This window comes from Zosterops lateralis (assembly GCF_965231275.1).
Source record: "Zosterops lateralis genome assembly, chromosome: 26".
Classification (NCBI taxonomy): Eukaryota; Metazoa; Chordata; class Aves; order Passeriformes; family Zosteropidae; genus Zosterops; species Zosterops lateralis.
In genome coordinates this window covers 4,443,912-4,470,753 of record NC_139786.1, presented here as the reverse complement: position 1 = coordinate 4,470,753, position 26,842 = coordinate 4,443,912, and the positions used below count along the sequence as shown (strand labels likewise).

General features: G+C 43.6%; 2 protein-coding genes across 4 annotated transcripts in view; one reads left to right on the top strand and one right to left on the bottom strand.

Annotated features, from left to right (window-relative positions):
* The window catches only part of SLC16A1 (solute carrier family 16 member 1), a 201,069-nt gene that overhangs the window by 35,129 nt on the left and 139,098 nt on the right, over nucleotides 1–26,842 (bottom strand). The gene's annotated exons all lie outside the window — the stretch shown is intronic.
* On the top strand, nucleotides 612–26,494 carry LRIG2 (leucine rich repeats and immunoglobulin like domains 2). 3 transcript variants are annotated; one of them, XM_083878489.1, is made up of 18 exons: nucleotides 612–672; nucleotides 7,145–7,216; nucleotides 7,712–7,786; nucleotides 8,282–8,416; nucleotides 8,934–9,077; nucleotides 9,205–9,348; nucleotides 10,122–10,265; nucleotides 10,498–10,641; nucleotides 13,326–13,406; nucleotides 14,252–14,323; nucleotides 14,459–14,527; nucleotides 15,997–16,160; nucleotides 17,401–17,721; nucleotides 18,790–19,071; nucleotides 20,340–20,786; nucleotides 21,258–21,407; nucleotides 22,290–22,571; nucleotides 25,864–26,494. In XM_083878489.1, the coding sequence occupies exons 3-18, from the start codon at nucleotides 7,716–7,718 to the stop codon at nucleotides 25,968–25,970; spliced, it is 2,757 nt and encodes a 918-aa protein (XP_083734615.1). In that variant the 5' UTR covers nucleotides 612–672; nucleotides 7,145–7,216; nucleotides 7,712–7,715; the 3' UTR covers nucleotides 25,971–26,494. The 3 variants fall into 3 exon arrangements, with proteins under 3 accessions (XP_083734615.1, XP_083734616.1, XP_083734614.1); XM_083878490.1 differs by lacking the exon at nucleotides 25,864–26,494 and adding an exon at nucleotides 22,817–23,552; XM_083878488.1 differs by lacking the exon at nucleotides 25,864–26,494 and adding an exon at nucleotides 23,468–24,188 and having other exon boundaries at nucleotides 613–672.

Sequence of the window (26,842 nt, the reverse complement as noted above, 5' to 3'; positions counted from 1 at the left end):
GCTGACGTCGCAAACGGACCAAACGAAGCGCGGGACAACACGCACCCTCACCCTCTACAAGCTGAGGTTGTTATGGGGACTGGGTGGGGCTTGTGCTCGCCCCACCCCTTCTGGCCTCGCCTCTGACACCTTCAAATTGAAGTTGTGGGTGGGGAGAGGCTTGTGGCGGTGTCGCCCCCTCTTGTCCCGCCCCCCGCTGCCCTCAGGCCGCTGCTGCGCTCCGGGGCGTTCCCGCCCTGCTGGCCCTGCTGTCCCCGGGCGGCCGCCGTCGGTGCTGGGCGGGGCTTGGGGCGGATTCACCGCGCCGAGCGGGCGGGGCCACAGCGAGCCCCGCCCTGCGCACGCTCCGCCCTCTCTGGCCCTGCCCGCTGTGGGTGGCCCCGCCCCTCGCCGCCTGCGCGCTGCGGTGTCTCCGGGCGGGGCGGCGCGGCCGGGCCCGGGGATGCGGGGAGCGGGGCCGGCCGTGCGGGCCGCCCGCGGGGCGCTGCCGCGGGGCCGGCCGCTGCTGTTGCTGCTGGCGGCGGCAGTGCTGTGTGCGCGGGCGGGCGCCGCCGAGCCCTGCGCCGCGCCCTGCTCGTGCCGCCGCGGCCTGCTAGACTGCAGCCGGCAGCGCCTGCCCGGCGGGCCGGGCCCGCGGAGGATTCCGCCGCTGCCCGCCGGCACCACGGGGCTGTGAGTGAGCGCGGGGGGGCCGCGGGGCCGTGCGGGCGGCGGGCGGTGCGCAGGGCTCGGCCTGGCGGGGGCGGGCGGGGCGGGCCTGGAGCCCCGCGCCGGGGACGGTTCGAGGCCCGGGCTGAAGGGCCGGCAGCGCTCCGGGCTTGGTGTGCGTGTCTTTCTCCAGAACTCTCTTACAGGAGAGTGCAGCCAGGTGGGGTCGGGCTCTGTTCACAGGTAACAAGCGATAAAACAAGAGGATATAGTCTTCAGCTGTTCGAGGGGAGGTTTAGGTTTGACATCTGCGGGAATTTCTTCACAGAAGGGGTGATTCGACATTGGAAGGGGCTGCCCAGGGAAGTGGTGGAGTTCAGTCCCTGGAGGTGTTCAAGGAACGACTGGACGTGGCGCTCAGTGCCGTGGCGTGATTGACAAGGTGGTGTTTGGTCATAGGTTGGACTCAGCGATCTTGGAGGTCTTTTCCAACCAGATTGATTCTGTGGTTTTGTCCGCACGGAGCTCGGAGCGCTGCGGGCAGAGCGGCCCAGCGGTGGTGCCTGGCTCTCTCAGGGGCAGCGGCCAGAAAGAGTCTGGCCCCGAAGGCTCCGTGTGCCGGGTCCCAGGCCACAGTTTCACGCCTGTCTTGCCCTACTCTGTGATGGCAACAAGTGAGATGAGGGTAGAGCACGGGCAGGTTGTAGTTAGTAAGTCATTTGTTAATGCCATTCAGTCCAGAACTTAAAGTTGTTTCAAGTTAGGCTTTAGGACATTTTCTTTTAGGATTGTGCTTGGAAGTGTTCCTTCAAGCACCAGCCTCAGCTATGTTGTGGTACTTCTGGTTGCTTCTGGTTTCCTCTGCATCCCGCTACTGCTGTGCAACTCAGTGATACTCATTTTTCCCTCATTTAAACGATTGTGGACTCCCCGTGACATTTGCTGCCATTGTTTTTCTAAAGAAATCCCACAAAGCAATTCAGAGCCACCCTTAGTCTCTGTTCCCAAGTCTTCAATGAGACCATGTGCTGAACAGTGTTCACACAGGTCAAGCCTTTGTCCTTCCTTGACTTTTGCTGCCCTAGTCACCGTTGCTTTTGTCACCTTTAGCTACATCGTATTTGGGACGAAGAGGTGCTGGGATATGAGGGAGATCAAAACTTGCTTCTATGCACAGAGTTCTTTGCCCCTCTTGGAGTTCTCAATCTCCCTGGGTGATAAAAATGACATTATTCCAGACTAAGAGAAAATTAAACCTCTTGGGAAGATACTATAAACGTACAGCTCACTAGAGTTAGCTCCAGGAATTCTTTTAGCAGGACTCAAGAGTCTGATCTATGTTAAAAACTGGACATGTCCAAGGAAGCTTGTCACCTTCTTGCCCCTTATGAGGTTCTGTAGTTCTCTCCTTTTTCTGCACAGTCAGCAACTGGAAATGTTTAAGAGAAAACATGTGTTACAGCATAGAAGTAAAGCAACTTGTGTGTGAAACCTTTGGTGTTTAGAGGTACAATGATATTGGAACTTGTCAGGGAAGTTGTCAGTGTCTGGGAAAGGCAGTTCATCAGGAGGCTAAGAAGCAAATTGATATCCATGCTTTTTGAAGAGCAAGTTTTCAAGCTTCGACAAATACTTATATCTTTGTTCCAGCTGATAGAGGGTGTGTTTAAAGCTGCTTGGCACAACCCTCAGTGGGAAGAAGCACAGCTGACACTGTGCTGTGTTGTGCAATCTGACATGCTGCGAACAATAATAAGGGGCTCATGGACTGGTTCAGGCTGGAAGGGACCTAAAAGCTCATCTTGTTCCACCCCCTGCCGTAAGCAGGGGCACCTTCCGTTAGACCAGATTGCTCCCAACTCTATCCAACCTGGCCTTGAACACTTTGAGAGAGGGGAGGCAGCCACAGCTGCCCAGGGCAACCTGTGCCAGGGCCTCACCACCCTCACAGCTAAGAATTTCTTCCCAAAATCCCATCTAACCCTGCCTTCTGGCAGTGGGAAGCTGTTCCCCCGTGTCCTGTCACTCGGGGTCCTTGTACAAAGTCCCTCTCCAGCTCTTTTTGAGCCCCTTTAGGCTTTAGCTCTCCCAGCCTGTATCCAGAGCAGAGGGGCTCCAGCCTTTAGAGTATCTCTGCAGATGCACGTTTCTGTTGAGCTTCTCATCCACCAACATCCCCAAGTCCTCCCCAGAGCTGCTCTCAATCCATTCTGTGTCTGTCCTCTGTTGTGGCTTTCAGGATTTTGGCACATGAAGCATGGATGAAGTGATGTTTTTTTCTTCACTAGGACTACTCTAGCAGTTCTGAATCTAAATGTATACCAGCTGTTTAAAATTAGGCAAAGCCTAATTTTTCTCACATGATCAAATCCCTGATGTGCTTTTCTCTTTTAGTTCTGTGATACCATTTTAGCTGGCACCAAGGACTAAAAATTCTTCTTTTTCCTAACTCTTAAATTACTTGCAGGTGGTGCTTCCAGTGTGTATGTACAGGTTGGTTTTATTTTCACTTTTTGTTTTTAATAACACCAGGAGAGAAGTACTTAGTTTTCATGGTGAAGTACTCAGGCAATTAACTTCATTTTTCCTCTGAAGCTGTATATGTTTTGTGGCTAACCTGGTGGCTGATGAAAAATGTTGTGAAGTTGGGGAGTTAGGAAATATTTTTTTATATGTCTGCCTCTTAACATTATTTCTTTAGAGCAAGGAATGCCAGCCCTATGTGTATGTAGAGGCAGAGGGAAGCACAATGCTGGTGGTTGCTGCCTCCAGTCCTGTAGTAGTAAGTGTGTTTATATATCCTGGTAACCAGAGAGATGGCAAATAAAAGTAGTTCAGGTATCAGTTAATTAGTTCAGCAAGTTCCGGTCGCAGTAGATATTTTTGGGTGAGCTCAACTGGCTGCCTGCATTCTGCATCAACACCTCTACAGTGCCACAGTATGCTCAGCTTGGGTGAATTAAGATCATTCTTCATCATCCATAATCAGTTTGGTATGTGTGTTCTGTTTTATTTACTTAAGAGATGAGTACCACTTAAGCTCAAAATGAATGTTTAGATCATATTATATACAATACCAGATGAATCTCTAAAATACAAATTTTGCATGTTTGGTCTGTATTCTGCACAGCTTGGGCCTCCCAGTTACAGTGCAAAGGCTGCTTAAAGGCTGCTGGGTTCTTTGATTTTGGCTTTTCCAGAGCAAGGGCAATTGCATCTGGTTCTCCAGGATAGCAGGAATCTTAGCTGTGTGGTTGAATGATCTCTAGACACAGAAAATCAGCCAATGTATTTCATTCTGTATTTTGTGGTCAGTTGGTCTGTTTGAAAAAGAAAAGCATCAGTAACAGAATGTAGATATAAATAATGTCAGAACCACTCTAAATATCAACTATACCCAACTTCTTGAAAGAGGACTTACTGTAATGAAAACTTTGTTATAGTCCAAATCTGAGTAATAATAGAAAAATACTTTCATTTGCTTTCTGAATTAAAATCTTAATTTCTAACTCAGTAATTAGCCAGTAGGCTTCTGCAAGGGATAGCTGGATTTTAGCACCTCCTCATCACCCAGTGATGTGTCAGTGTTCCTCCAAAGAGGAGTTTGGTGAGTATCTTGAATAGCTTTAACTTTTGGTCAGTCCTGATGTGGTCAGGCAGGTGGACTAGAAGGTTGTTGTAGGTTCCCTACCCAGCTGAAGTATTCTATTATATTCTTTCTGAAGGCCTTAGAAAGATCAAGTTTCATTTTTCTTTGTGTATTGATCTTGCTTCCAAGATCTGTGTCAGTGCCCACTAGCTGTGCCTGACACACAGGTTGGTCTGGCTCAGAACCCATGGCCTGGTTTTGCTCACCAGTGTAGTATCTGCACACCTTGAGGGGTGTGTTGTTAACTTCCATATCCATGATCTCTTTCCTCTCTCTGTTGCCCAGCAGTTCGTTGGAAACAGCATGGCTTAGTACTTCCTGCTCTGGTTAAACACACTCCTCTAAGATTAGACTGCTCAGCACTGGCTGGGTCCCTGCATGTTTGAAAATCCAGGGAAATCTGCTGCTGGGATTTGGGATCATGTCTCCCTCCTCCTGTCTGTGCCAGGCTCCTGTGGGTGCTCAGATTCTGGGGCTGAGCTGGGTTCAGGGGAATCTGGGCAGCTGGAGAGAGTGTCTTGAGCATTCACCCCCCTGTGGTGGGAAGCTTGCTGAGGAGCAGCTCGTACTTGGTTGACTTTGTGTTTTTCCTAGTGTTTAGGGCTGTCTTCATTACCACATGTACTGAGGAAGCAGAGCTGCGGAATAGTTCTGCAACTGGCTGCAATTATTCTTTTTGAAAATTGTTTCCACACCCACACTGCTCTATCTGTATAATTTGCATCTTGATGTATTTAAAAGAATGCATTAACAACTGCCTGACTTGCCAGGACATCCAGGATTTTAATAATTCATTGCTAGAATGGAATCTTTACGCTGAGCCTCAGTGAGAGTTAACAACTATAACTGTACTATAGTCGTTCATTGTCAGTCCACGTTGTCTCTTTTAGTAGGTTTTGGGCTTACAGATCCAAAAGAATGTGCCATAGCTCAAGAAGTGTTTTGACAATGCTCTCAGGCATGTGGTAGAATTTTGGGGTTGACCTGTTCTAGGCCAGGAGTTGGGCTGATTTTTGTAGGCTCAAGTTTGGCTCTCAGTGTCAAGCACAGGCCCAAAGCTACTGCAGGAACAGAGTGTGTAGGTGCTGTGTCTTGTCCAAACCTGGTTGTCAATGGAAATGTTCTAACTATAGCTCATTTACACTTTAATATTAATTTTAACAGATAAACGTAGTTTTGATTGCAAAGTGTGATTTTTGTCTCCTGCGTCAGCTGCTGCCTGCCTGATAATCTTAAAACTAACTGTAATAAATACGTACAATGTTACTGCAGCAATGGTGAAAGGATCAGTGATACAGGACCTTACCAGAGGAGCTCAGAGGGAGGGAAACAGCTTTGCTGAAAGTAGCTTGTTATAGCTCTCTCCTTGACATCAGAATTGGAAATGAGAAGCATGATGCCTTGCTGCCAGGCTAGAACCACTAGCTGGAATAGAATATCCTGAACTAGAAGACACCCACATGAATCATTGCCAACTCCTGGCCCTGCATAGGACACCCCAAAATCCCACCCTATGCTCAAGAACATTGTCCAAATGCTCCTTGAGCTCCAGCAGCCTTGGGGCCCTGACCACTCCCCCGGGGAGCCTGTTCAGTGCCCGACTAGTCTCTGGGGGAAGAACCTTTTCCTGATACCCAACCTAACCCTCCTGTGACACAGCTCCAGCTGTTCCCTTGGGTCTTGTCACTGCCCAGAGAGAGCAGAGATCAGAGCTGCCCATTGGGAGGAAACTGCAGACCCTGGTGAGTCCCGACCTCAGTCTGTTCTTGTCTCAGGCTAAACAAGCTCAGTGACCTCAGCCTCTCCTGGTATGGCTCTTTTAGACCCTTCACCATTTTCGTAGTTCCTGTTTTCACCAACTGATTTCCAGCTGAGGTGAGGGCACCAGTCATATTCTGCAAGCATAAGTGGCAGTGTCAGGTCTGTTCAGACACAATAACTCAAGCTCTTGACATGAGCTTTGGGAAATTCACCTCTGTGCTGCACCTGTGCCTGCAAAGTGTCACACAGATGAGTTGGTTTCACCTTTTGGACTGACATCTGCCGGTCCTTTCTGGTGTGGCTGGGACCACGTTTCCATCACAAATCTGATATTTTTGGTCCTTCTTTGAGTCATGTCATGACTAGAGGCAGCCTTTGCTCAGAAATGGACCCATCTGTTGCATTTATGCCCCAAGTCCAAGGCAAAAGTAAAATACTGTGTAAAGTTACAGCAATGGGAATAGCACCAACACCCAAGTGTGAGCATTAAAGCTGGATTTAATGACTCTTGCCCATTGAAAGAGTCCAACTCCTGCATTTGATTCCTGTAAGTAAAACCAACTGATGCTAAAGCAACTGTCAGTAAGATTCCCAGCCTCAGGGTTCTCTCTGCTCCAGCTTGTTTGGGAGTTTTGTGTATGTTGTTCGTTTAAAATAAGCCTGCCTTGGCTAGTCAGCATCTTTGGAAAGCTGAGAAAATGGGGATCATGCTACAGGAAGCAGTTCAGTAATGGGCGTTTTGTAAGAAATTACTCTCATGTCCCTGCAAAGTTTTTCCTTCTTGCAGTGGACAAGTGTTGTTGATAAAGCTCTGGGTTAAAGTAAAAATTGTCTGGTCAGGTACAACCTTCCTATCAAGAAGCTTTAACAAAAGTTTTTTGATTCAAACAGAGAAATAGAACTGTTTAGACTTTTACTGTGAGTGACCACTAGAACAAGCTCTTTTCTTTAGTGAAGGAACAAATGTATAAAAGATATAAATACAGTTTCAAATTTGAGATTGCATAAAGTATACATGTTTTGGGTTTGTTGAGACTTTTTTACTATCATTCCAGGAGCTAAATAACTTTTTTCTCTCTTCTCTAGGGATTTAAGTCATAATCATTTATTATCATCCAATTGGACCATTGATTTATCTGTCCATACTCTCCAAGAAGTGTAAGTTGTTTTTTATGAGGATAAAGGCTAAAGATATCCTACCTAATTCTAATTAGAATGTTTTATTGCATGTCAAGGTACCTGGTTTGACTTGCAGAAATATTCAGTGCAAGTTAATTAAAAATGGATGCTCCATGTTGACAGCACATTTTATGTATAAAACTGTTGTGTTGTGAGCAGAAATCTTACCCATGAAGGATCAGAAGATGAATATTTTTAAAGAGAAATGAGTTGTATTTGTTTTGGCTATAGCTGATTTTAAATGAAAGAGAAATAATAGTATCCATGGAAATGAGAAAAGCTAGCATGTTCCACTGTTCAAATTGTTCAAATTATTAGTATTTGAGCTCTTGGGGAATCTTTTTTGTCAACTACTAAGTATTATTAATACAGTAAAATTGTTAAATGCATTGATATTAATTATTTCTACTGTGTACAGAAGGATTTTTCTCCTCTTTGAAGTGTCAGTAATTTTTTTTTTGCCCTCTCTTTAAGGAAAATGAATTACAATGAGCTAAGTGAAATTCCATATTTTGGAGAAACAACTTCAAATATAACTCTTCTCTCATTGTAAGTAATAGCTCATCTGCCTTTTTCTTGTTTAACAAATGGGAGAACCATGTTAGAGTTCTGCTATCAAATTGGAGGAAAACATCTTTTTTCTTGAAATACTGCTCATGTGAAGAGCATCGGGGAATATGTAAGCATTCTTAAAAGAAATACAAATCAGTTAGACAATCAAGTCATCCTAAATTACCAGTAAAATGCAGTCAACCAAGGCAGGCAGCTTTGAAGGGGTGGGATTCAGTCCAGGAATGACAGTTCCCACAGGACCAGCTCAGCTATAGGCCTCAGAATTTGAATCTGTTCATATGTCAGGGTGGCAAATAGCTCTTGGATTTGCAGTATTGCTTTAGGAATTAACACTTTTGGAAGCATGTGGTGCATGTCCCAGTCATGAAGCTCACCAGTACTGTTGATATACAGGATCCTGTTGCTGTTTCAGCTGTGCAACTGGAAGGATGAGGTGTTGTGATAATCATATTTATTGCTGATCTTTTTCAGGGTGCATAATACCATTCCAGAAATAAATGCTGAGCAACTCCAGGTCTACCTGTCATTGGAAAATCTAGATCTTAGTTCTAATCTTATATCAGAAATTAAAGCCTCTTCCTTTCCACGAATGCAATTGAAGTACCTGTAAGTATGAGTGATCTATGTCTCTGGGAGTCCTGGCTCTACAATGATAATGGAGACCTTATTTCCTCTTAAATTAATGTCCCAAAGTTGGCATCCTTACAGAGCTTTGAACTGGCAGCAGTGCTCAATGGAGCTACAGATGTCCTTGAAATAAGATAGTTTTCCTACCAATCTGTATTGTATTTTCCCAAATAAAATGGAAAACAGCAATTGCTGTTGTCAGAATGCAGGTACATAAGCCATCAGGGACAGGGAATAATTTTTGTCCTGCCAGATCACTGTGGACATTGTGTTAACTACTTCTAACTGAAACATGGATGTGCAGTAAAAATCAACTGCTCACACTGATTCCTCTGGGGAAAAGGATTTAGTTTGGTATCCCAGAATTCAGATTTCTCATGTGACTTTACAAGGGTCTTGGGTTCTGTTAATCAGTGATTGCTCTGAGGTGGCTGTACCATTGTGTTCATTAAATTCTCTGTGTTCTGAAAGGCCTCTTCCTTCCTTCCTTCCTTAGGAATCTGAGTAACAACAGAATAACTACTCTAGAAGCAGGTTGCCTTGATAACTTATCTAGCTCACTGATGGTGATAAAACTGAACAGAAATAGGATTAGTGTGATTCCGCCAAAGATCTTCAGATTGCCTCATGTGCAGTTTCTGTAAGTAACGGTCCTGAAAACATCAAAACAACATTTACAGCTGAGCATGTTCTCAGCATGTTCTTGACTTCACACAGTGGTGCTTGTTGCAAGGTGTCTTAATATTTGAATGTCATCTTTATGAAAGGGAACTGAAAAGGAACCGGATTAAAATAGTGGAAAGTCTTACATTCCAAGGATTGGAATCCTTAAAATCCTTGAAAATGCAGCGCAATGGGATTAGCAGACTAATGGATGGAGCATTCTTTGGCCTGGGTAATATAGAGGAACTGTGAGTATGCCTGGTTGTGGAATTTTTTTTTAGCAAAAAGAAAATTACTCTGGAGAGTTGTGTCCTGTATGGTTTCCCTTACATCAAGGCTGTGCCAAGATACTAATGAAACCAAAGGAAAAGAGTATTTTCCCATTATTTTTCTGTCATGTCTGGTTACTTCAGAAGTGGAAAGTTAAAATTCCCCTTCCCTGGAAATGTTCAAGGCCAGGTAGAATAGGGCTGAATAGGTGGAATAGAGCAACCTGGTCTAGCGGAGGGTGTCCCTGCCCATGGCAGGGAGTTGGAATTGGACAATCTTTGAGCTCCCTTCCAACACAAACCAGTCTTGTGATTCCATTATATTGGTCTTCTTTTCAGCTTCTTCCTACATGGTGATCAAAAATGTTTGCCTCTGTAGTTGTTTTTTGCTGGTTTTCATTTGCAGTCCCCATAACATGGGGTTGTTCTTTTCTCCATGACTTTGACAGTGTGAACACAAGGCTGTATGATGCAAGGTTAGCAAAAGACTTTTTTTAAAAAGTTATTTTTGAGAGTAGAGATTATATTTTTGTTTCTGCTGCTGGATCCCTGAAGCTGTTGTTGAGTTACTCAGTTCTTCATATACTTTAGTTCATTTTTTTATTTCAATGAGATTGAAAGAATCATGCATTTTGTGATGTCTGAGGCTTAAAGTTAGTAAATAATTTTGACATTCATAAGGCGAAATTTTTGTAAGTAGATGTTTCATTGATTATCTATTTGGCAAATGTTTTTTCCTTCTAATTCTTTAGAGAACTGGAACATAATAACTTAACAGAAGTAAACAAGGGCTGGCTGTATGGGCTCCGGACATTGCAACAACTCTATGTTAGCCAGAATGCCATCACCAGGATCAGCCCAGATGCATGGGAATTCTGCCAAAGACTTGCTGAGCTGTAAGTCCTGGGCTGCTATTCATTGGGGATTTTTCTAATGTTGCAATTATTGATTGGCAAGAATGAATTACTGAAGGAAGTACTCCATTTCCTTGCTAGGCCCATGGTAGTGATGTATTTTAATTATAAGTATTCTGTTAGAAAATTAGAACACAATAGTTAATCAAGTCAGATAATATCTTAATAATTAATCCCCTTGCTTGCCTTTAAAGTGTGTGTTGAATGTTTCCAGAGACTTGTCATACAATCAGCTCACTCGCCTCAAGGAATCTGCCTTTGTGGGACTTGGCTTATTGGAGAAGCTAAACCTGGGTGACAATCGCATTAATCACATTGCTGACGGTGTTTTTAGAGGTCTGACAAATCTTCAAACTTTGTAAGTACAGAAAACTTTAAACAAAAATTTCAGTTAAATGCAATTTTAATTTAAGTGGAGCTTTTGGAAGTAGAGACAATGGATATTGCACTGTGGAAGCCTGAGATCATTGTTGGTGCTGTTGTGCCTGCAGGTGTGGTAGGGCTGATAATCTTTTGGCTTGCCAAGATGACATAATTCCAGCCAACTAAAACAAACCAACCACTCAATTTTAGAAGTGGTAAGAAACAGTGACTTAGTGACCTTGAGCGTTCAGATGTGTGTCCTGCCAGTTCTGAGAGGTGTGGCTACCTTGTGTATCCAGTTGTGGAGCAAATAGCCCGGAGCTCTTTATTCTAGAGGGCTTCCTTAGGTTTGGAACCTCATTAACCAAAGACTGAACCCTTTTGTGTTGTAGAAGGTGGGGTTTAGCCCATCTTGCTCATGTGCTGACCTCAAATGTAATAGGAGGTGTAGAGTTGCTTCTTGCTGTTGAAGGCACAGCTTTGCACTTGCCAGGACCTCTCGTGGTAGATGTTGGATATTTTTGAAAAGACCCAGTCCTGTCCCGAGTAGATCTGAGCAGTTGTAATTATCATAAACAACAGTTGTAATTATCATAAACAACAGATGATTACTCCTTGAGAAAGGAGTGAAAATTTATAACCCCTCTGTCACTTCATTAAATAAATGCTTAAATAAGCAAACTCACCAGAGAGATTTATGTAAGCAGTCATATTCCGTTAACCTTAGTGCAACCTTTAAATGAAATAATTAAACATAATTTCTTAGATTTAGAGTAGCATGAAAAAGAACAAGAGCAGATTAATTAGTAAGTTTTCCTGGACTCTCAGGGGTGTCAACAGCAAGGGCCTGGCCCTTTGCTTTGGGACCGAAATGTGCAGGATGGAGAGCAGTGGTGATTAACAAGGCTCCAAGCATTAGTGCCCAGCCAGGCATGAGGAGCCAGCTCCTCTCTCACACAAAGAGGGGCTTTTCTCTTGGGCTGCTCACTCGTTTGGCTAAGTGGTCTGAGTAGTGGAGTGTAAAAATACTTCAAAAAACAAGAGATACCATGTGGTTTTTTTAGTTTCATTGTTGGTTGTGTGCTGGTTGTTTGATACTATGGCTGGTGTACATATTTCTGTATGTCCAGCACCTGCCACTCTGCAATGTAGGAGAATAAATTGTAAATCTGTACATAAACTGCAAGCTAGGATTACAGATGTTTCTAAGAATAGCACTGAAATTTTGAAGTTTTACATATTATTACATTATTTACTTTGTAATATTGTGAGCAGTTTGGTATTTGTATTCTCCAGCCCTTACAGTTTAACATTCTGAAGGAGATCTCGAGATGATTCTAGAAATGTGTTTCAAATCACAAGAATGAGCAACTTGGAAATAAATTTGGCATATTGTTCATAAAGTCATTATTGGCTCAGCTCCATGTTGGGTACCTTAGCTTAAATATTTTTGAAGGAGGAAAAGATTTAATGTGAGCAAGTTTCAAGGAGGAAAAGATTTAATGCGAGCAAGTTTCAAGGCCATATTTGTTCAGGCCTTGTGATGCATGAAATATGGAATTCTTTTTTTTTGGTCCTAAACTTGGAGGTGTATCAATACAAATTGTGGAAGTGACTGCTGTGTGTGGTTTTAACAAAACTTCTATATTTCAAAGTAAGAAAAATAAGAAAATTGTATGTTACCACTGATGGTATCCTGGAGGTTGATCCCAGTCTCTTCCAGGATGGTGTTCTACACAGTTTACAGTCTCACATAATGGGAAAGTAGATACTTCATTTTCCCCTCATTAGCAAGGGAAAGAGGTGTTTATATGAGTGATATATACAGTTGCCTGCGTATGCAGCTAGTTGTGTGTCAGTTGACTCATTTGGAAGCTTCATCAAGCTGTTGCATAGAATATCTGGTAAAACACAGGGCAGACTATTTTTTATTAGCCTGATTTCCTTTAAATACACTCCTCTCTGTGCATGGTGGTATCAAAACAGATGCTCTTGACTCAGTCCACGCCATTCAGGCTAAAAACGCAAGTGAATTTATTTCATCTTCTCTCTGAAGAGCATTTAATCCTCTCCAAACTGTATTGCTCTATTGCTTTTGCCGTTTAGTCCTCTCGTCTCCATGAGGGGCTGAAGTTCTGTGTGGAGGTCAGTCAGAAATCCCATTAGCTGATAATGAGATTTGTGAGCAGAATATCAACTTCATTTTGAATATCCACCACAGTGTGCCTGGCAGGCCTACACTGTAACCTGGGCATAATCCCTTAATATGCTAATGCTGGTATAAGCCTGTTACTCGTGAAGATTAATGCTGCTGGTGTATTGGTTAATTCCCTTACATGAACCAACTTGCTTCAGGAGCCTCTCCCAGCTCCTGGCAAGTAGTCCATCACATGAAAAGTGCTGGTCAGGCCGGGGCTTTCCGTGAATGCAACATCAAGAAGTTGTGCTGCAGAATTTGTTTGTGGTGCTGACTGCAGCACTTCATCGTGGAGTGTTCCCTTTGGCCTCTCTGAAGTGAGAAATTCATCTCCTGACAAGACTGGTTTTGTAGAAGATTTGAGACCTCCCAGGTGGTTCTGTGCCAGAGCCCCATACCTGGCCTGTCTTCCCCAGCTCACCACTAGCCCTGGTCACGATGATGTTCCAAGGCTTCTTTCTAAGAAATATCTTCTCCTACAGGGACTTGAGGAACAATGAGATCTCCTGGGCCATAGAAGATGCAAATGAAGCTTTTGTGGGACTCAGCAGGCTGGATAAACTGTATGTATTACAAATTAGGGGAACAACAGCACTTCCTAGGCATGCAGAGAGGGCAGTTGCAAAATATTAAATCATTGTAAATCAATGACAGGAGGGACAAAGCCTTTCTCAGAGTGTTTTCACTTGTGTGCCACAGTTTCTTGATGTAGCCCTGGGTTCCTTGTTTGGGGCCATCGGATCCATGTAGAGCTGCATTTCCTCACAGCACCAATTTGATGAGATTAAGCATAAGTATTTTTCTGCATTTATTATTTAATACCTCACTTCCACCGAGTGATGATTGTCACTTTTTTGTGCTTCTTTCGTTTGGGTAAAAGTTACTACTTATCAAAAAAAAAAAAAAAACCAAACCCAAAACACAAAGTATTTTTAGGCAAATTTGAAACACTATTGCATTAACAAACTTCTTGATACTTAGACTGTGCACTTTTTATCCAGTGTCACCTGCTTTGTAGGAAGCTCCATCCTGTGTAGTTACAAATGTTGCTTGTAACAAATAGTCTGGTGTGAGGGTGCAGTCCCAGAAGTTGTGTGGTGGTAGCAGGTTGGTGTTAGGAAGTTATTGCTTCACTCCTAAGTTCTATTTATTGCTGTTTCATCCTCCTGACTTAAAGTATCTTCTGAGACATTTCTAGCCCAAATCTCTAAGTTGAAAAGAGAAAAGAAACCCTGTTCTCAGGAAAATTAATTGAGCCTTTAAACTAAAAAAAATTATAATGTTTAGTCCTGTATTTCAGCTAGAATTAGGAAAAAAAATGCAGTTAAGCATCATAGGGAACTTCTTTTGGGTCTTGTTTGTGAACTGATGTTGACATTCAGACTGGTTTTTGGGCCTTTATTTTCAGAATCTTGCAAGGAAACCAAATTAAGTCAATTACCAGAAAAGCATTCTCTGGTCTTGAAGGACTTGAACATCTGTAAGTATTTGAATTTGTAGAACTCCTAATTATTTGTCAACTTTAGTCTTGTATTCTCTGTGAGATTTTCAGGTATTTAGCTGAAGGCAGCATGTGAAATCACACTGATTGTTGTGCTCTTTCCTTAACTTACAGAGATTTAAGCAACAATGCAATAATGTCCATCCAAGAAAATGCCTTTGCCCAGGCTCAGCTGAAGGAGCTGTAAGTTCATGACAATTGTTTAGAGATTCTTTACGAGCCCTACCCTGGAAAGCATTCTTCAGCCATTGTAGGGTTGTTCAAAGTTGTCTGAAGTGTGTCTGCTTTCATAATGAAATATTTGCAGCAATATTGGTAGATTATCAACTCAAAGTTGGTAGCAGTATATTTAGATTTAAGATTTGATAAAATCTTCACCTGCATTTCCTTAGTTGCGATTAGTAGGAGTTAACTTTGTCTTGCAGTGCTGAACCATTAAGCTTTTCCTATCCTATGATTTTGCAACAAGCTCAGCACTGCATGTGAACAAAACAAATAATTCATCAGGAATCTCTCAGGGAGATTAGCAAACCCTCTGATTTTTCTTCCTATTTTGGGGAGCTAGGGAAAGGCTTTAAAATTCACAGCTAGACTTTGTACGTGCTCAGCAGATGTTTAAGCTGATAGGGTCTCTTGTGGTCTTCAGACATCTGAAGTTAATATGACGTAAAGTGACCTTCACACCCAAGACTAATCCTACTGTAATGCAGTCCTTTCTGTGTGATAAAGTCTCTGACTGTTGTAATCTGGTCTAAAACTGTTATTCCGTTAGTTAACTTTGGCCAGATGGACTTAGTCTGCAAGATCTGCCACTGTGAGGAGACACTTTTCAGATGTTTTGCAAACTTTGGTTGCTTTCTGTGATGTATTTTAGAAGTGATGAGTCATTGATACATACAGGCAAAGAGCAGGATGGAATCCTGGCTTGTTTGGTGCCTCTTTTCTCCCATGATGGCTTCATTGTAGGGCAGATCACTTCTTGTTAAATGCTGAACTGTCTCAAGTCAGTTATGCTCATACTTGGAGTATGGCAAACAAAACCCAGCCCTCCAGTGGCTTGAAGTCAGTTCAGAGGTGGCATCTGGCAATCCAGGGAATGAGTAATTATACTTAGGAAACTTTGAAAAGCAGATGGTAGGAAAGAAGAGACCATCATTTTTTCCTGTTGGTAGGTTTTCGGTGGAGCAGAGAAAACAAGCTGCAGTTGATACCTGTATGAAACAAATCGCTTTTGGCCTTAAATATTTATCAGCTGGCATTAAAATGAGAATTGAGGCTTCTGCTAATTTCATAATGGCATTTTGAAACATGGAGCTGCTCTGCAATGTTCCTTTTAAATGCTTTAAAGAAGGATGAGATAACTGTAAGGACAGGTTTAGTGGCTTTGGGATTGTTTTTTAAGAAGTTGGAACTCTGATCTGAGTTTAAATTCTTCAGAACTGAAATGAAATGTAAGGTTTTAATGCTGACATAGAGGACTGATTTCTGCATAAATAGCTAAGATTTTATAATAAATACCCATATGTATAAAATAATACTGTAAATCTGACGTTTCTATATGTGTATGCTTTAAGTTGCTTTGCTGCGTGAAATCACACGTATGCATGTGAAATAAACTTCACTCACCCTTTTGTTTTGCCCTCTTTCTGCAGAGTGTTGAACACGAGCAGTTTGCTTTGTGATTGCCAGTTGAAATGGCTGCCCCAGTGGCTCAGTCAGAGCCATTTACTGCAAGCTGTCAGTGTCAGCTGTGCTCACCCTGAGTGGTTGGCAGGACAAAGCCTTCTCAGTGTGGACCCTGATGACTTTGTTTGTGGTTTGTATTTTTAGTGACTTTTGATACCAAGGCACAGTAACACAATTCTTGTAGCTGAGATCAAGCTGGGGAGGTACTTGGTCCTGGCCGTGGGGCCCATGTGGACTCATGTACATTACTGAGTCTGCTGTGAGTTTGGGGTTTAATTCTGTATCTCTTTGCTCTGTTTTGTGCTGTTTGAGCACTGAAGTTAACCTGAGGGAGTAGTGCTGTTGGGCATTGTTTTTTATTTAGCTTACTAGTGAAAATGGATTATGCTTTCATTCTCCCTGCTTATGGCTACCTTTAGCTTTGTAAGGTCTGTTCGACACTTTCTTCCTGGTTCTTGCCTATACCAGAGAATATCACTGAATCATAAAATAGTTTGGGTTGAAAGGGACCTTAGATCATCCCAGTTCCACCCCCTGCCACAAGGGACATCTTCCATGAGAGCAGGTTGCTCCAAGCCCTGGCCAGCCTGGCCATGAGCTCTTCCAGGAATGGGGCAGCCACAGGTTCTCTGGGCAACAATTAGAGTAGTTCAGGCTCTGGCACATTTTCTGGTGCTCCATATCTGTGATGCTTATGGTGGTCTCAAACTCTTTGCCCAGAGTCTGGGTGAAGTCTGGCAGGCCTGGAATTAGTCTGATGTTTCCTTTTCCTGACGAACAGTCTTATACGTGTTTGTGTATATGCAATTCTTTCATTGCTTTGGTAGCAAAGGCTACAATAATAATCGTGTAGGTGCACACACCCACTTCACCACCATCACAGTGGCATCTGACAGAGCTCTGCACGTATCTATGAGAGTGTCTTTGCTGAAATAATGGATATGGAAATCAGTTTCATCGAGTGGGATGAGATAGTGAACTGCCAGCTTGTTATGCTTTGTGCTTGTAGAACTTCAAGGCTCTTCAGGATATTTATCTGAAAGTAAGTCTCAGTCCATCATAAAATGGCCTGGCTCTTCAGCTGAGCAGGATTTTTGAGTGTTATCTAAATACAGCAAGTTTCAGATGGTTGGACAAAAGGCAGGGCTGCTCAGCACTGCACTTCCACACTGGTTGTTTTCAATGCTGATTCTTCTGCCTCCTTCACAGCTTGATTTCCAGCTCAAAACAGCTGAATCTGTGCACCTCAAGCCAGACATCTGTTTTCCCAAAGTTTTGGGTTTGCTTACTTTGTCTTTTGAGTGAGTTTTCTTGCAATATTAATTCAAGTTTAAGAGGAAAGTAACTAATATTGGTGCTTTTCTTTTCAGATAATTTCCCTAAACCGCAGATCAGAGTCCACCCAGAGACAACGGTGGCCCTGCGAGGCACAAATGTGACGCTGATGTGCACTGCTGTGAGCAGCAGTGATTCACCCATGGCTACAGCCTGGCGCAAAGACAGCGAGGTCCTCTATGATGCAGAGGTTGAGAATTTTGCCAGGTACCAGCAGCAAAGTGGGGAGGTGCTGGAATACACCACTGTCCTGCACCTCTTCAATGTGAATTTCACTGATGAAGGGAAATACCAGTGCATTGTCACCAATCACTTTGGCTCCAATTATTCCAACAAAGCCAAGCTGACTGTCAATGGTAAGTGATAATGATAAAAAAGGAGAAACACTCTGAACCTAGAACTTTGTTTAATTAGCTACAAGTCTATTTTTCACTAAAGCTGGCCCAAAATAGTCTTGAAAATATCAGTGGGATTTAGAAGTATCACACATCATTTTATAAAGCTGGAAAGAAGGGGTTTTTTTCTTTGTGGATAAAAACCATTTATTCACTTTTTGAAAGTGGCAGTTATCCCCCATGCTTTATTAGAACACAGTTAGTTGTTAACCTAGTTAATTGGAGGTGGATTTCTTTAAACTGAAAGCTCCCTCTACTGTCTCCTCAGAACTCAGCACCTTTCCCACATTTCTAAAACTGGGGAAGACTCGTCTGAAAAGAAGTGGTAAAAACTCTGAAAAGTCAAAAGCAAAGAGTTTTTTTTTATTTTTAGCCATCATGATCCTGCTTATTTTGAGGGAAGGGGAGGTAAGACAGTATTCACATCAGTCAGCAGACCACTGATCCCCACAGTACCTCAGAGCAGAGGTGATGAGATGGAAGCTTACCTTCCTTGTTAGCAGGGAAGAAAAATGTGGCAAAGACTTTTCCCTGGATTCTTCCCATGAGAAATCATCTTCTTCGCATCATCTTAGAGAAACTTAATGGCTTTAAACCGAAATTGAGTAGGTTTGCATTGGATATTAGGAAGAAATTTCTCCCTCTGAGTGTGGCAAGGCCGTAGCACAGATTGCCCAGAGAAGCTGTGGCTACCCCATCCCTTTAAGTGTTCAAGGCCAGGTTGGATGGGACTTGGAGCAACCTGGGAAGGTGGAAAGTGTCTTTGTCCTTGGGCGTGTGTTACCTTAAGGCTTCCTTCCAACCCAAAGCATTCTGTGATTCTATAAACACTGTAGATATTGTATTTAAATTTTGGGAGAAAGGCTCTTAGAAATAACCACTGAAAATTGGTCCAGTTCTTCAGAAGAATGTGTTCCTCTCTCTTATGGAGTGTTTCAGATATGTTTTCAAGTTTTCTCTCTGCTGTGGAGCATTTACTGCATTTTACCTGATACTGAAAATGCTGAATCGATGTCCCCTTTGATCCAGAGCTCCCTTCTTTCCTGAAAACTCCCATGGATCTCACTATCCGCACCGGGGCGATGGCCCGGCTGGAGTGTGCTGCTGAGGGCCACCCTCCACCACAGATCTCCTGGCAGAAAGATGGTGGCACAGACTTCCCTGCTGCAAGAGAGAGGAGGATGCACGTCATGCCTGAGGACGATGTGTTCTTCATTGCAAATGTGAAAATGGAAGACATGGGGATCTACAGCTGCATGGCCCAGAACATCGCAGGGGGACTCTCAGCCAATGCTACCCTGACTGTGCTGGGTAAGTGTGACTGTCCTGTGCTGGCAGATGGATCCCTGCACATCTGCAGTGGAAGGGTGGCTTAGCTATAAGCAGCAAGTTGAAATGGTGGAGAATGAAGTTAAAATACAAAGAGCAGCACTTGGTGTGGTGTTTACAAAGTGAAGTATTAGAAGCTGAGTTGCAGAGCTGCCCCATGGAGTTGGAGTTCGTGTGATCTTTGCAGGGAGCTGAGGGGCATATCTTAGTCCAGCAGTGCAGATTAGGCAAGTAATTTGTGTTGCCTTAGAGCAAATTTTGTCACAGGTAACAAACTTGCCACAAAGAAGACCAGTTGGATCTTGGGATGCATGAGAAGGAGCATTGCCAGCAGGTCAGGGAGGTGATGCTGCTCCTCTGCTCAGCCCTAGTGAGGCACATATAGAGTGCTGTGTCCAGTTCTGGGCTCCTGAGGACAAGAGGGGTGCAGAGTTCCTGGAGCAAGTTCAGCAGAGGCTGTGGAGATGATGATTTGACTGGAGCATCACTCTTACAAGGAAGTGGTGAATGGTCGGACTTAGAGGCCTTTTCCAGCCTAAATGATTTCATGATTCTGTGAAAGGCTGAGGGAAATGGGCTTGTTCAACCTTGAGAAAAGATGCCTGAGAGGGGCCTTGATCAATGTTTGTCCGTGTCTGCAGGGAGAGGTCAGAGTATGGACCTGGATATGCTTAGTGTGCTCAGCAGTAGGACAAGAGGCCATGGGCAGAAACTTGATGGACAGCAAGTTCTGCATGACTGTGAGGAAGAACTTACCTACTGTGCAGGAACAGGCTGCTCAGAGAGGAGGCTGTGGAGTCTCCCTCACTGGAGACTGGGAGATTGTTCCAGAACCATCTGGATGCAATCCTGTCCCATGTACTCTGGGATGACCCTGCTTGAGCAGGGAGGTAGGAGACCACATGACCCACTATGGTCCCTTCCAAGCTGACCCATCCTGTGAACCACGCTGAGTAATAAACAGAAGGTCGGTTCCTTCCGGAGTGCAGCATTTTTTGAAGACACTGACTTTTAACATTATGGCCAAATTTAGAATTGGGCTGGCACAGGTTTCCAAAAGCAACTGCAGCTACCACATCCCTGGTAGTGCTCAAGGCGCTTGGATGGGGCTTGGAGCAACCTGGTCTGGTGGATGGTGTCCCTGTCTATGGCAGGGTGGCAGGATGATCTTTAAGGTCCCTTCCAACCCAAACTATTATAGGATTCCATGATTCTTTGAAGTTATCTTACAATTTCACTTTTTGTCCCAGAAACTCCTTCCTTCATGAGGCCCCTGGAGGACAGGACGGTGACCCGAGGTGAAACTGCTGTCCTGCAGTGCATAGCTGGTGGCAGTCCTGCCCCTCGCCTCAACTGGACCAAGGACGATGGTCCCTTGACAGTCACCGAGCGGCATTTCTTCGCTGCAGCAAATCAGCTCCTCATCATAGTGGATGCAGGACTGGAGGATGCTGGGAAGTACACGTGCATCATGTCCAACACACTGGGCACTGAGCGTGGCCATATTTACCTAAATGTCCTGGCTTCCCCCAACTGTGATTCTTCCCAGAGTGCCATTGTCCACGAGGACGGCTGGACAACAGTAGGGATTGTGATTATCGTTGTGGTGTGTTGTGTGGTGGGAACATCCTTGGTGTGGGTTATCGTCATCTATCACATGAGGAGGAAGAATGAAGATTACAGCATCACTAACACAGGTTAAGTGTAAAATCAGCAGTCTCTGGTCCTGTTTTTAATCCAAAACACTTGAAATTTCTGGATTTGTTACAAATGGATAAAATTAAAGAACTGAAGATTTGCTCCTAAAATCCCTTCAAGGATTTGCTCAAATTCCTCTATTTTAGAGGTTCTTTTAAATACCAGAAGTGTGCTAATTCTATTCCTTATACACTGTTTGTCTTACATTGAGGGAAAACAGTAAAGTTTGAAAGTCAATATTTGAATAAACCTAGAAATGTTTTCAGGGCCTGGAATAATAGGTGTAAATTTTGATTCTGGTCCTGTCAGCTTTGAACTGGCCATCTGGATTTGTCATTACTGAGGTAGAAAAAAGATACCTACATGCAAGCTGAAATTCTGGATATTCTTGTTAATGTGGGGAATAGTGCTGATAATACCTTGAAATCTTCATACTGTTTAATGTTGACAATGTTAATTCTGCCTTGCAGAGGAGATGAACCTACCTGCTGACATTCCCAGCTACCTGTCCTCCCAAGGAACGCTGTCTGAGCCTCAGGAAGGCTACAGTAACTTGGAGGCAGGGAGCCATCAGCAGCTGATGCCTCCAGCTGGCAGCTACATGCACAAAGGCACAGATGGTAAGCAAAGCCCTCAGGTGTGTTGCCAGTGCCTCAGCAGGATGCCAATGCACAGTTTTACCCTCACAGCTTAAGTGTCAAGGTAGATCTTTATCGTGTTTCTTTCCTTTGGCATCTCAAGAGCCAAGGCAGAAGAGGTGGAAATAGATTCTGCTTGGGAGATGACTGACTAGCTGTGCCTCCTGTCCTTGGTATAAAATTCCTGTTGGTGCCAGGCATCTACTTGGCTTGTTACAATCAAAACTAAGGGGTCTGCACTATTTCCCTACCTCGTTTGGACAATTTTCTGGATGTTTGTGTCATTGAGCTCACAGAGGTGCTTTCTTTGCCATCAAAATGCTAAGGACTCATCACTTGTTATATAGGCTGGCTTGAAAATTGATCCTCAGTGTAAGTTTTTCACACCTGTCCATGATCCCTCCAGCCCAGTCCCACTGCAGTAGAGTCTGTATCAGGAAGGAGTTGAGAAGCAGCTCATCTAAGTGACCAGTTTATCATCAGCTCTGATGGATATGCAGGGGCAAGTCAGGTCCAAGATGGATGTGGGCAGGTATCCCAGTTTAGTCCCGAGGCTGTTTCACCCTGGTGCCCAAGCTGGCTGGACCTGCATGGAACTTCTTTGCCCATAAATCAGGGAAACATGTCCATGGTTCCCCTGGTCAGCTTCAGAAGGGCACTGCTGTGGGGAATTTGGATGAGGAGAATCTGGGGGGGTTTCTCATGTGACCTCTCAAGCCAAGTACTCTGTAACTCGCTTAACTGTAAAAAGGCCCTTCAATTTGTGTTGCTGCAATAAATGATCATACCAGAACATAAAGCCTATGGAAATCTGGCATCCTCATCCTTTTTGAGAGTATTTTATTTTTCTGTTGTGTTCATCAGGTGGTGCAGCACCATTAGTGATCTGCTCAGATTGTTACGACAATGCCAACATTTACTCCCGGACCCGAGAGTACTGTCCCTATGCCTTCATCACTGAGGAGGACCCCCTGGATCAAACACTCCCAAATCTCATGGTGCAGATGCCCAAGGAAATGTACACAGCACGCACCCAGAATGAAACTAGTGCTCTGGGTAATCTCTTAGCAGACAGAGATGTGCCTGTCTTCCTTACCAACCATGACAAAAAAAGTGATAAGAAAATCTCTTCCCAGCAGATTATTGGTGAGTGTCCACTTTTCCTTTTGTTGCTTTGTATTCCCTGGTAACTTTGGCTTTCGTTATGCTGCCCCGCCCTTCACTGTTGACACACAGCTAATCTTTCAAGTGCCAGTAGTTTGTGGAGTAACTCACATTTATTAACCACTTATTCTCCAAATGCCCATCTTGCATCAGCAAACAACAGCTTGCATCCAGTACCTGAGATTGAAAAGAGTGATGTTAAAAAGATGGAATTTCTTAATTTGCAGGTCTAAGTTTGTGGAATGTGAGCCTTTGCTTATACTTCAAGGACATGCATTAACCAAAAGTTGGAGCTTCACATAAGAAATTCAAACTTTGAGTTGGCCTGAAGTTCAAAGAACTCCCTAAATTGCTTGTTTTTCTGTTGACTTTCTTCTTGATCATGTTTTTAAAAATTCACACTGAAGCTGTGTGTGTTCCTGGTTACTGTAAGAGATTGCTGGAAAAGGAGAGCATCTAGTAAAATATACTCTCAAAACCAGAGCAAATCAGCTCAGAACGATTGTAATCATCGAGTCACAGAGCTCAAATCTACTTAAAATCTGAGTGCAATTGATTTCTGCTCTTTGTGAGCAGTGACAGAATCTGAGGGAACAGCTGGAGCTGTGTTAGGGGCAGTTTGGATTTGGTATCAGGAGGAGGTTCTTCCTCCAGTGGGTAGTCAGGCACTGAACAGGTTCCGCAGGGAATGGTTGTGGCTCCAGGGCTGCCAGAGCTTAAAGGCTGTTTGGACAATGCTCTCAGGCACAGGGTGGAATTTGTTGGGGTGTCTGTGCAGGGCCAGGAGTTGGACTCGATCCTTGAGGATATTTCAACTTAGGATATTTCTTGATTCTGTGAACTTGCTCCTGTTCATCTTCTAATTTTTTCTCCCTCAGAGCCCTTCCAAGTTCCTCTGTGGGGGGGAGGCAGCAAAGACCTGGCTTGCTCTCACCCGCAATTCCTGCACCATCCCTTGGCCCACGAGGCCCCACAGAGTGACAGTATCGCCAGCAGTGACCCGGACCAGGCCTCACCCAGACCCTGCCACAGGCTACAGGAGGAGAATTTTGATTTTAACAGGACATGGAACATTCATGACCACAGTGAAACCACATAAAACACAAAGTCTTGAAAGCAAATCCAGGTTGACTGACTATTTACTACCTCAGGACTAACCCCAAGGCCAAAGATGCTCATGTATGTGTCTGCAAGTACTAACAGTCAGACTCTCTTGGAGGAGGTGTCATACACCCTTTTTTCTGCAATTTCTCTGTTGGAAAATGGGAATATGTACCAGAGAACATGTGGATAATTAGTGCCATCTACAAAAATAGCGTGAAAATATGGATTATGTGATGCTGGAAGCAGTCTTTGTGGTGGTGCATGCTTTGGAAAGCTCTCAAGAATGTGTGTAGCTATTTCACAGTGCTCTGTCTGCTTGGAAACAAAGCATCAAGGCCTCCTCATGGAATTCCCCAGAACCGTATGCATAAGACTCTTGGCCAGCTTTTCCTTCCTTAGACTGTTGGCAGGTGTCTGTTGCCAGTCTAAATTTGGAGTTTGTTTTCTTCTATGAATAATGGATTCTAGTTGTAAATAAACTTGCATTTATAAATATTTTGTATACATTAAGCATATAAATGTGTTGGCTGTAATGTAAATTATTTTTTATTATGCCAAAGTATGTATCATACTGTTAGTCTTGACAGCTGCATATCAAGCCATATGGGGGGCTTGGGGGAACCAAAAGTTTGTTTGTGAGGGAATAGAGCTGTGTTTGTTTTGAAAAGAAGTGTATTTACTTATAGATATGTGGTAGAACTGTGATATTGATGAATTTCATTATTGCCTACAACTGTGTGCCTGGCTGGCCTGGTGGCAAGCTGATCCATTTCATGATATTAGCAGAATTTCAAGGTTTATCAAAGCTTTTATCCATAAACACCCCCCCCCCTTTTGTATTGTGTCTATTGAGAGGGTCTCCATATGTTTCGTAGTTGACAGTTAAATGAACTTTTACAAAGAATGTGGTGATGAAAAGCGTGAGGTAAATTGAGAGAGCACTTGATAAATACTTACTTCTTCTGCATAGCCAAAGGCATATGGAATTTAAAACACTGGTCCTTTTCTGTTGTAAAATGTCAGGCTAAATTGTTGAGCTAATAGTTCCCTTAAACCTTAATGTGGTCAAAATGTTTAAATATTTGACAGGTGAGAAATGGCACAACACAGGGAACCTCTTGCTACTGAAAAATCTTGCTGAGAGAGAGAGGAAGCTCAGACTCGGTAGTTCCTGTGAGATGTGCCTGACAAAATGAGGAAGAACAATGGCATTATAAAGACTTCTGAAAAGTTCTTTCTTTTTTTGGGGAAATGCGCCTTTTTGTAGAAGGTGTTAAAAGGACTCCTGTGTGTTTTCAGTGGGTACACTGTGCTCTGTGGTGATGCCTTTAGAGTGAGATTCTTCCTTCCTGGTCACTACTGCCTGCTTTGGAGCTGTAGGATTTGTACCCAAATAAAACCATCAGTGTGATTTTTATAAAGACAGAAACCCCTTTTTGGCCCAGCTCAATTGTAGGTATGTCAAATTCCCATTGATCCATTCCTGGACTAAAGGGTTTGTGACTCAATTGTCAGGTCTAGTTGTGCAGAATCACAGCTGAATTTAGAGACTGTGGTGAAGTATTTGAGTAAGTGAGTGGGGAAGCACTGGGAATAATGATGCTTTTCCCATGGCTCTTTGGACAGGAATAACAGTCAAATCTTTCTAAATGACAAATATTTTCAAGGGCTCTTCCCATGCTCTCAAAGCCATATTGGCTGCTTTGGTAGACAGCAGCTTTAGTGGGAAGGGGATCCAATTGTCTTTGACCTTTGGGTAAAATGGAGAGAAACACAGGTGTGTAAATTTTTGGATTCTGGCAGGTGAAAGGTTTTTTTTAAAAAAAGAATGTTAAGTTCATTTTGTTCTGTTTTTATTTCCTCCTGACTTTTCCTTCCCAGACAGCATTTAAGGCACAGTGCTAATTCTGAATCCAGTGATCCCTGCTGCAGGGACCCAGCACTGTCAGTTTAAATCCAGATGAGAAAGGTCATGCCATGAGAAACTACAGCAGTACCAAAGCCTTATCCTTGTGGGCTGTTCTCTCAGCCAGTCACTCAGGCTGCTGGGACAGGGTGCTGCTGGCATGTGTGATTCCCAGGAGTGAGAAAACCACATCCCTGCTGCTGCTCTTATCACCATTTGGCAAATGCTTGCTCCTATTTCTTTCATTCCTCTCTTTCTTTGTAGGAGCTGAGCTCACACACATCTGTCACAGTGCAGCTGGCGTTGTCCTGACCCTGGGAGCACTTGGGGTACAACTGCCTGGAGCAAGGGAATTCCCTTTAGGTAGGTGAGACCTATTTGGCCTAGACCAGGGCTTTAAAATCACTGCTGTCTGAGCCAGGACTATGCTGGCTGTCAGTGCAGCTAAAGCTGCTCTGATTTCTGTGAGAGAGTGGCCTATAAAAGCTGAATCCTGAATTAAGACATTTACATCCTTCCATGAGCATTTAAAGTCCGTAAGCTGGTTTTAAATAGCTGATGCTTGTAAGTAGGTGACACTTTGCTGCACTGTGGAAAAACTTACTTGGTAGACTTGGAGGAGAGAATCATGTGCGTCTCCTTTCCCCTTCCGAGAGGGGACAGTGGCCTTTCTTTTTTCAGTAAAAACAAGCAATTGCCTCAATCAATGCCGAAGCATTGATACTACCGGTACAGGAACTGAGGGGTCAGAAGCAGCAAGAGCAAAGCTGCTTCTATTCCCTCTTGCTATTTCCTATTGTCTATTTATATTTTTTTCACATCAGAATGTATATTTTGTATAGTGTATGTAATATATGTTTGTCCATTGTAACATACGTCCAAACAATAAAATGCTGTATACACTGAGCATTCAGTGTGACTCTGTTAGTTCACACATCGAAGGATTATATTTCGTCCTATGGTATTTAATTCTCATGGAGGAAAAAAATAGAATAAACTTTGGCAATGGTCCTAGGACTCTGAGGTTTGGACAAGGTGACCTCTAGAGAGTGTTTCCGTCTCAGTCATTCTCTGATTGTGTTATTTCAGTTTTCCTGCAGGGAGTACCTGTACCCTTTTTTGGAAAATGGGGGAGGGGCAGTAGTATTGACTATGCCAGGAGCCTTGCAGATCACTGTACTCCCCACATTTTTCTCCTGCTTTTCCAATGCTGCCCTCCTGCACTTTGGATCCTTGGAAAAGG